The sequence below is a fragment of the Priapulus caudatus genome, unplaced genomic scaffold, assembly GCF_000485595.1.
Source record: "Priapulus caudatus unplaced genomic scaffold, Priapulus_caudatus-5.0.1 Scaffold286, whole genome shotgun sequence".
Lineage (NCBI taxonomy): Eukaryota > Metazoa > Priapulida > Priapulimorpha > Priapulimorphida > Priapulidae > Priapulus > Priapulus caudatus.
This window is the reverse complement of record NW_014577347.1, coordinates 37,203-47,788: the sequence shown is the minus strand read 5'-3', so window position 1 is coordinate 47,788 and position 10,586 is coordinate 37,203. Positions and strand designations below refer to the sequence as shown.

The following is a 10,586-nucleotide window of genomic DNA, read 5'->3' as shown; positions in this document are numbered from 1 at the left end:
AATGCTGGCTGCTATAGAATGCTGGCTGCTATAGAATGCTGGCTGCTATAGAATGCTGGCAGCCACTGCCTCTCAATCAAACACCGGGGTGAACAGATAACGTCACTGTACATGCATGCTAGAAAACATGATAAAAAAATTACATATTAGTGGCATATATACAAGCTAGGCTGGAAATACATTAATTGCTACATAAATTAATTAATTACATTAATTGCTCTGCCATGTGGTTTTATGTTTACAAACTTTACCTTAGTTGCTTGTGTAAACTACTTTAGAGCAGGAATTTTTCACAGGGTACAAACTAATAATTTATTGATACTGCCACACGTATATAGATCTTCAATTTCTTGTATGCCTACTTTTATAAATAATGACAGGTCTGCATATATATTTATAATTAATGAGCTCATACATTTCACAGTGACTTAAATGGCTTTGTAGTAATTTCGATTTTTTTATCAATATAATTAGGGTTATGTACTAAACCATAACTCTTGAACCACCTCTTCTTGAAGGTGGATATGCTTAATTGTATATCAACATTAATTCTCTGAGTAGCAATTACTAGAGGCTCTTTTCCACGTCACATTAACTTCTAAATAGAGTACACATCATTATTACAATCAGGTAGAAAATATGATGATCACTCGAAAAAAAAAAAAAAAAATTTCTTTTTTCATTTTGTTTCGAAATAAAAAATAAATAAATAAAGTGCACGTCATTATGATAATCAGGTAGACAATATAAGATGATCACTCAGAGTAGGCACGCTTTTCACCCTTCAACAAATACCTTGTAATCCAGACCTTCGGAGCAGTTAAACACGACACACTGCTTCGCGAGTGCTTTAGCTAAGTCCTTGGTGGTTTCCGTCTTTCCCGTTCCTGCCGGCCCTGCAGGCGCTCCTCCCAGATCCAGCTGCAGCGCTCCCATGAGACACAGGTAGCATCGATCGGTGAGCGGTGTGATAACCAGCCTCGATGATGCTCCTAGATACTAAATAACACACATAGATACACGATATTACCATATGTATACATATAGCCAGATGGAGAGACATATACTCTCGAAAATTCGCTAATTAAAATTTGACAACTCATTATATTTGTTTTATATTTATTTTCTCTCTCTACATATACATGATATATAGAATATACATATATACATATATACACCATGTATCATATTATATCTTATATACAAAACTAATATACATATTGAAATATAATGTCATATGACCATTTATATATATGACCATCTTCTTACATCAATAAATGCCTAGAAACCCACTCATCGACCATTTTATCGCAACATATTGTTATCGCGACCGACGTCTTGCGTAACATGCATCACGCCGTGTTTTCGTTGTTCTTACCTCGTAGCCGTAGACGTACGAAGAGTTGGACATTCGTACGATGCAGTTGTCAATGTCCGTGTCCCAGTAGTAGCGCAGCTGCTTCTGCCACTCAAAGTGCTGACTGGAATCAACCTATTGGATGAAACATGTCGCTTGTGAAATAAACACCTTCACACATATTAAATATATGCTTATTTACATGTATAGAATGTAGGAAAGCTCTCCCCTCCTCTCTCTCTCTCTCTCTCTCTCTCTCTCTCTCTCTCTCTCTCTCTCTCTCTCTCTCTCTCTCTCTCTCTCTCCTTTAAGGAGTCACTCATAGTAAATGAGACATTCCATTCAACAATATTACCATAGTCCACTCTTCCACTAGTTTGTCCCACTCCTCCAGTGATTGCCACATCAGCTGTTTCAGCTTCAGCTCAGTCTGTACCTCTTGCGATTCGAACTTGGCAACGTCAACCTAAAACGTTTGATCATTTTACATTTTGCGTCCAAACACACGCATACAATACAAGCAATGTAAATGTGCATTTAACGCAAAGAGCAAAAGCATGCGGTGTTGCTACTTTTTAAGCAATTTTTTTAGCAAAATGTTTTTAGCAAAAAAGGTTTGTAAGCAATTTTCTTAGCATTGCAGGACTTTTGTATATCTGAAAATCCTTACCTTGAAGCTTTTCTGGTAGATGCTATACTTGGCAGCCTTCTGCTGGAGATCGACCATGCGAGTGTCTTCCTCTAACAGCATCTTCCACACCTGCTGCCCATCTGCCTCCGGGTCAAGAAAGATTGGGTTCTGTAAGAAAAGAGAGCCAGAGATGGCTAGTGACAAATCAATAGATCATCACGTGTAGTGGTGGGCAAGGAGAAGGTCAGTGTATCCAATACACGTGCGTGTGCAGGAGAAAGGTGCAGTTGTATGCATCACGTGCATGGTGCAGGAGAAGGTCAGTGTATCATCACGGCTGACCCGGTACTGATGGTGGGCAGGAGAAGTCAGTGGTATCATCACGCTGTAGGTGCACGGAGAAGGTCAGATGTATGCATCACGTGCGTGGTGCAGGAGAAGGTCGGTAGTAGTGCATTCACCCCTGCATTGTGCAGAGGAGAACTGTCAGTGTGTCCATCGCCACGTCAATGCATGGTGCAGGAGAAGGTCAGGTGTGTGATCACGTGCATGGTGCAGTGAGAAGGTCGTGTTCTTCCGTCTGATGCAGGAGAAGGTCAGTGTATCATCACGTGCATGGTGCAGGAGAAGGTGTCAGTGTATCATCACGTAAGCATGGTGCAAGGAGAAGGTCAGTGTTCATCCAGCGTGCATGTGGCAGGAGAAGGTCAGTGGTAAATCATCTACGTGCATGGGTGGCACGGAAGACCGGTCAGTGTAATCATCACGTGCGTGGTGCAGGAAGAAGGTCAGTGTATTCATCCGTGCATGTGGGCAGGAGAAGGTCAGTGGGTGCCCAATACAGGCTGGGCATGGGGGCCAGGCAATTTGAGAAGGTCCAGGTGGACGGCGGTGCATAACGGAACACGTGCACTGGAGTGCAGGAGAGAGGTCAGGGGTGTGGTGATCACGCTGCATGGTGGGCCTAGGAGAAGGACAGGTATGCATCACTGTGTATTGGCGTCAGCGAGAAGGTCAGTGTATCATCACTGATACATTGGTACCAGGGATATGTCAGATGGTGTGGATCACGTGCGAATGTGGAGGCACGAAAGGTCAGTGTGTGATCACAGTGCATGGGTGCAGCGAGAAGCGTCTAGTGTGATGATCACGTGCGATGTATCACGGAGAAGGGTCAGTGTATCATCAGCGCTGGCCATAGGGTTGGGCAGGGCTTGGGGGATAGAGAGATGGTGTAAGTGTGCATGTGTGGGAGTCACGTTGCACAGTAGGGGTGCATTGGCGAGAGAAGGTCAGTGTAATTCATCACGCAACATACCTATTGGTGCGGAGGAGAGGTCACGTTGTGTGAATCGACAGTACATGGTGCGGAGAAGGTCAGTGTATCATCACCAGTGGCAATGGTGCAGGAGAAGGTCAGTAGTAATCGATCCACGGAGCTTGCATGGAGCAGCGATAAGGGTCAGTGTGTGATCCACTGCTATGCGGATGGGGTTGCAGAGGAGATAAGGTCAGTGTACAGGTCAGTTCGGTGCACCCACGTGCATGTATAACGGCTGATCAGCGAGAAGGTCAGTAGTATCAGCACACGTGATGGTGGCACGGAGAAGGTCAGTTGTATCTGTCAATCTAAGACTAGACGTGCATGGTGCAGTCTAGAGAAGGTCAGTGTGCTGATCAATGTGCATGTGCAGGAGAAAGGTCAGATGTATCATCACACGTTGCATGGGTCGGTACATCGTACCCCCTCATTGGGGCGAGCCAAGTGGCGATCCCAATCGGCCACGCCTGACATGTGAATCACACACACCACCGGCCGGGGCTAACCTGAGCGGGAGCGAGGGCTAATACTGGTAGACTAATCTGGTCAGACACACCCGCGCATCCCAAGACAGTATTACTACAGTACAGGGCAAACACAAACGTTAATTCACAGCCCTCGTCATGATTAAATACCGTAGATATAATGTATTCTATGGTATAATAACGCCAAAATACGGGCCGCCAAGGAAGAGAAGCATGGGTACCCCAATGAAAAAGCATGTCCTAAAAACTAACCCTTAACCCCTAATTCAAGTGCACCACGCGAGCACCCCGCAAACCTATTTAATAGTATTGACATGTAAAGAATTAACTCGGTTATATTGATGTAACTGAATTGGGTGTTATTGGACCGCATGTTCTCATATCTTGTGAATCGAAATGCGTGCACTTAAGAAACTTGCTCAGGAGGCCTAAAAAGAGTCGAAGTGCTCACTTCAACACCTTACGGTGCACGGTATCTTTTAAATAGTCGCCATATTCTTTGAAAATGGGAAGTCAAATCACAGTCACCCAATGTACCACGCGGAGAGGCAAGACTACAGATCGCACAGCCATTCGCGAGCAGTTATGGATCGTCAACTCGGACTTCACCGGTGCGCCTGCACTACAACAACTCGGTGGGCTGTTTCATTACTGGAGACATCATGTCACTGGTATCAATCGGACTCTGTTTTGCAGCCTCGGGCAGTGCAGCGTCAGAACAACAGTTAGAGAACTGAATTATGCTGATCAAAGTATAAGGTTCTCGATGATGAAACACACACTGACACGTTCGTCCGTTCTCTTTTTGTGCGTCGATAAGTGGCTTGTGGTCGGGTAGATATTGTTACGCGTCGGCTCACCCTTGCATCGGCCGAGGGAGAGAGGGCCCGTCCTCGCAATCATTCATCGCCCTTGCGAATCGAGTGTGGAGTCCAACACATTTGCATGATCATGCCAATAATCTATGCTTCTAAGTGCGGATCGGGCTGCAGGCACAGAAGAAGGCTTTCAGTGTATCTACCACTACGTGAATTGATACAAACGCTCATGACTGACCCTTAACCGGCTCACTGCCAACCCAGTGGGCACGTGGATGATAACAGCGCACTGACGCATTGTAGCACTCCACCCCTGCACCATGCACGTGATATGACACAGGCTTTGCGTCGAGAAACCCATATACACCTCCTGCGCACCCATCCCGTCGGGGGACAGCACGTGTGTAATGATCACAGAACCGCGAGGGACTGCCACTTCTCTCGTCATAGCTGCAGCACGCATGCGAATGGTAGGAAGTGATGATACCAATTTTGCTGACGCTTCTCGCCTCCCTGCGCCATGGTCACAGTCTCGATGATAACACTGACCTTCTCTGCTGCACACCGAAGCCAGCGTGATGATACAACTGACCCTACTCCTCAACCACCATATTTGTACTTGATCCTCAGCTGGCACATAGCACGTGAATGATACACCAAAGATAACTGACCTTAGGTCAATCGTCTACTGCACACGCATATACACACTGATGATAAGAAGGGCGAACTAAAAATCCAGTACATGCTGGAGACTGCGGCAGAGACCACTGACCATTCACATCAAATTGTTGAGCTTCTTCTAAAGTTCAGCGCTCACTGCACGGGCGGACCGAACGAGCATACAGGACAACTTTGCGCCACCAACGTGATGATACAACTAGACTAGCACATGTGCGTTCTAGACGACGCCGGATCCCAGCGAGCACACCGCATCGACACACGCAACCACGTCGACCCGGCTCTCGCCTGCATCATGGGAGTAACGTGATGATGAGTCTAATAGCACCGAGCTGGGACTAAGAGTCTGAACAAACACTCACCACACAGGGACCTCTACAGGACCTCACCCTGCAACCAGCAATGGGCGCAATGGGTGCACGGTTCGAGTGACACAGCACAACACCCGAACCGGTGTGCACACAGGCGCATCATCAACAAGGGACTTTTCTTATACTTAGTTGTCTCCATAAAAAAATATTGTTTTAGGCGCTAGTTGTTTCTGATAAAGATTTACTTGCTTATTATACTATTCGTTAATAAAAACTGTAGAAATGGGCAAAGAGGGGTCGCGCAAGCGGTCACCGGGGGAACGGCGGATCTGATCAAATTATTAATTGCGATTCTAGGACATCCAAAAATTACTGGCTCAAGGATGCTCGTCCAGAATACAGACACAAACAATTTTTTTATTTTAAATCTTGGGAGAGGTCCCCGGCAGACCGCCCCCCACCAAAGTGGCCTCCCGGCAAGCTTTTTAAAACAGAGGAGACTGGCACCAGAAAAAAGTAACAAGAAAAAGTGCAGCCTTATCTTCTTCCTGGACAGCCGTCCTCCGTTCAAAAAATCCTGGTTCGGCACCCACTGAGGCCTGCGGTTGTGATGCTCTAGAAAATCATCGCTCAGTGGGTTGTGTAGGGCGATATGTCAAACGTCTCTAAAGCACTTGCGCACTAGAGGGCGCCAACAGGATTGCCGTGCAGTGCCTCTAGGTGCTTGCTGCGGATTCTGAGAAGCTGAAAACTCTCAGAGCTTCTTTATTATTCGGCCCCGGGTGGTCTTTGATGGAAGACTGGAAAATTGAAGATAAGCAGTAGGACTGAGTGGGACAGGTGAAGGGAGAGATGTAATGAAGCTATAACATTTTTTTGGTAGTGTCTATGAAGAAATATCATACGAACATTTTAAACTATATAATTGTATATATGTATGGCACCTTAGGGCAGCAAATCCACCTATTAGCGCACCGCTTGCCGCTTCAGCGGCTTAGGTAAGAGCTAAGATCCACTGAGAAAGATTGAATAGCAAAGATTCTGTGTATCATCATACGTGATGCGCAAAACGACTTATGCGTTTGCCGTATATCAGGAATGAATGCAAAACGCCTAACTAGACCCTAAGTCATAACAGTATAACCTTGGCTTAGGTATTCACGAGTGCTGTTAGGGTTATGGTTGGGGGTTGAAGTAGGGTTAACGGGTTTTGGCAATCATTCCTAAGAATAAGTTACATTACGAAAAGTCTGTGGCATTTCAGTTGATGATACACAGAAATCTGTGCATCACTGCGGTGCTTCGCGTAATACCTAAGGGGCCTAAAGTGGATTTTGCACACCTTGAGCATCGATTTGATAAACACGGATAAACGCCCGCCAGGCAGATTTAAACCCTGAGCGGCAGTTAATACGAACGCGGGCTAGTAAGTACTAGAGCTAATATGCACTAGAATGCAGTGCATGTATGATATGTAACCCGACCAGGAACCACAACACGGGGGCGCGGCAGTCGAAAGCGTTGGGCCATGCGGCACTTGAGCGTTCAATAAAATATATAGGCGCAGGGGTCTCGTGGTGCTGTGGGCACCGGCGACAGTTCTAAATATTATTCGCTGTGGCTATATCCCCGGCTGGGCAGCTCGGGGCACAGGTCTTCTTTCGTATCCTAATGCCGGCGGCCAGTTCTTATAAACGGCCTGAACCGTGCTAAAAAAAACCTAACCCTAAAGCGCCTACGACAAAACCGACAATACTCTACTCTAAAGCCGCCTAAAAACCTACTACCCTAACTGGGCTAAAGTCCTAACTCTAACCCTGAACCCTTGTTTACGTGTGAGATAACGCAAACAATGTAAAAACTGCCTGGGCATCTAGGAAATCGAAGACACGTGCCCGGGAGCCGGTCGGATATACGTACGCCGGCTGCCGGGCTATAGCCATGTGTAAATATAATATAGCTGACTAATTAATAATATACAACTATAAATTTAGAGTATAACTTGTCGCCGTGCAGCAGCGACACGACCCCTGCGTCATATATTTAATATGAAACGCTTCAAGCTGCCTGTGACCAGGCTGTGTGACTAACGTCAATATACCACAGGGGCATCCAATATGGTGAACGAAAACCGCCGAGGCTCTCCGACTGTTACACAGGCGTAGGAGCCCTGGACATAAGGGGATCCACCCTTGGCCGAAGAATACGAAATGCCTGGTAAGCTTGCCAAACAACTCTAACAGTGACACTATTGTCATATCTGTCTCAAGCACAGCGCTGCGACACACCACCTATCCGGAATTGCTACGTAAAAATTTCTTCGCTAGCCAACGAGGAGTAGTGTAAGTCGGCCCGACTAAGGGTTAGGCCGAACTAGCGGTGAGCGACGAAGGCCGTTATTATTAGTTAACGTACGTGCTGCCCTAGTTGTTTGGAATTCAGTGTTCGGCGTGGTCCTTCCGTATATGTAAGGCAAGGAAACGGTGAGTGCCCGTAGCAAATAGACAGGAGTAGTAACAGCTAGTGGAACAAGAACAAACCTGATGAGTTTAGATTCGGGATATTAAAGCTGTAGAGCGTTATAGTTTCATTGTGTCCATACTAGTTTTACAATAATTCCGCGTCGCATTCGTATATGCAGGCGGATCTAGTAGACCACTAAGAACTAATATGAAGAATTAACCAACGCGTCGCGCGCAGAGGGACGCCTCGGTTTCGTCTTCCCCTGAACTTAACGTGCGTCACCTCGATGCTCGCAAATAGACCTAGGTATCTTCCACGGGTGTGCTTCGCCTCAGTAGTCGCTCCTGCTGCTACCTAACTGAAAAATCCCGCGTTCTTGCTCCACCTGTAACTGAAAGATTCTGCGGCTGAGCCCTCATTTTCCCTGTAAGTCTGTCTGTTCCTTCCTGAAAACCTCGTGCTTCTCCTTGTCCTCTGTTATCTCTCTCCTTCGAGACCGTAAATCGGCTTTCTCTTCTTCTTCTTCTTCGTTCTTTCTTCCTACAGCACCTCGACCTGAAAGAATAACGCTCCGCCGCCTCTTTCGATTCGGCGCGGCTCTTTAATTATAGTACCTAGCGGCAAGCCCCACGCCGCTCCTGACGTGCACTCCGCCACCAGATTTCGTTCGCTGGTGACACATGAAACTTTCACGCCTGCTGAACAGAAAAGAAGACCCGTGCTGGTACAAATGATTGCATCCATTTTTATGGCAACTGCGTTTCTAAGTAAACTATTTTTCTCTTATCGCACAACCATTAGAACTATTCATTCCTATTCCAAATGATCACCTTTAGTGTATACATTATGCTGATTAAGCTGGATTATATCAACAGCGTTATATCAACGGCAGTAACCACGTTGAATTATCATACTCTAAGTATTGCGTAACTCTATATCTCTCTCTTAGTCAATGTAATGGTTCTTCTATGTATACACCGGCGAGTTCAATCTATCACGCATCCTAGTCTAAGCGCTACCTGCCGCATCGTGATTTACACACGCCCAGCTGGGAAATCTCCACAGCTAGTAGTTAAGCCGAGCAAACGGGAATTGATGCTACAATAATCTTCTAATATAGTATAAGGTATCTTCATAATGATAGTATAAAAAATAGTAGTGGGTCTTCTAATATAGGGTCCTTCTAACCCTGAGCAAGAAGACCGTTATTTGCATTGGAGGCTAGATCATGATGTTTCACATACAACCTAATGACCATCAGCGGAGATAGCCTAGACGTGCAACTGCAAGGTATTAATCAATTAACAATTTACAGATACAATGAGTGAATGAATAGAAATTATTCGCGAATAATAGAGATAATAGTAGATAATAGAGTGAATAACCTGTTATTATTCAGTCCTGATAATAATACATGGTAAAAATACAATGCAATACAGAAGGGCGGGTCAATGTCTTCTAGACTAGCCACCAATATATTATTAGCTCTATGCTATGTTATTTGGCCACATGAGCCCAGGCAACAGGAATGTGGCAACAAGGGATAGTAGTATCTAGTAGAGAACTAATATTATATATCTTAAGCAGTAATCATTTAACCACATACTATCCTAGCCTATGTAATACATGTGTCATTGTTGTTATTCCCCATTTAAGGTATTTTGTAACTGTATGTAACTGCTGCACTCGACTCACACGCAAGCACAGTACACAACTTCGACCAAGGCATAGAACCACCGGGCCGCATGACCCGCAAATTCCGTCCGTCGACAATTCTGGAACATCACACCCTTTCCTGCACAGATGGCTAGCACGTGTTTAACCTGGCAGCGTGGGCATTGTGCAACTCTTTGACACCTGTCGCGTCAGAATCTCACGAGAGAGAATGAGCAAGGTGACGACCAACCGCGCCAAACACTGCCCGCACGCAGCCGCAGGCGGCAGAGCCTCTACGACTACTACACTGCAGGCGGATCTCACTCCGGGCTGGAAGGCGAACGCTCGTCAATTCACCCTCAGACGGCAAAGAGATTCGGATCCTGAGCGGTGCGATGGCACTACTTCCGCGTTGCCGCGCAGGCCTACAGTGGAAGGATCGCCTGCTCAAGAAGTGAAGAGCTGCCGGCCTGAACACTGTGAGAACGTACGTCGGCGTGGAAACGCACACGACGCGCGCGCGCAGTGACTCTCGACTTACTCCGAACGGCCTCGACGTTTGTTTGCGTTTCGGTCGGACGCGCGCGCGACCCCGTCGATCTGTCGTCATCTTCGGCCCGGCCCCTACATCTGAACAAGCGAGTGGAGTTGTGCGGGCTGCCCTGCGTGGCTAGCTGCGCAGACCCAAACATCGCGCGTGAGCGGGCCGAAGGTGCGCCGACCTAGAACGCGCCGTTCATGCCGCGCGTCGATGACTACTTCGCGCGCTCATCCCAGCTCGTGTCAGTCTCAGTTCACTGCGGCGGCGGTCCGATGCCATCGCTTGCGCAGGTGTGAGAAAGTACAGGCAGCGTACGTTCTCGACA

General features: G+C 46.7%; 1 protein-coding gene across 1 annotated transcript in view; it reads right to left on the bottom strand.

Moving 5' to 3' along the window:
* LOC106808562 (dynein heavy chain 6, axonemal-like) overlaps positions 1-10,586 on the bottom strand; it is an 88,968-nt gene that overhangs the window by 59,512 nt on the left and 18,870 nt on the right. The window contains 2 exon segments of the mRNA XM_014811324.1: positions 796-999; positions 1,379-1,492. Of these exon segments, the coding sequence (XP_014666810.1) occupies positions 796-999; positions 1,379-1,492 (318 nt within the window).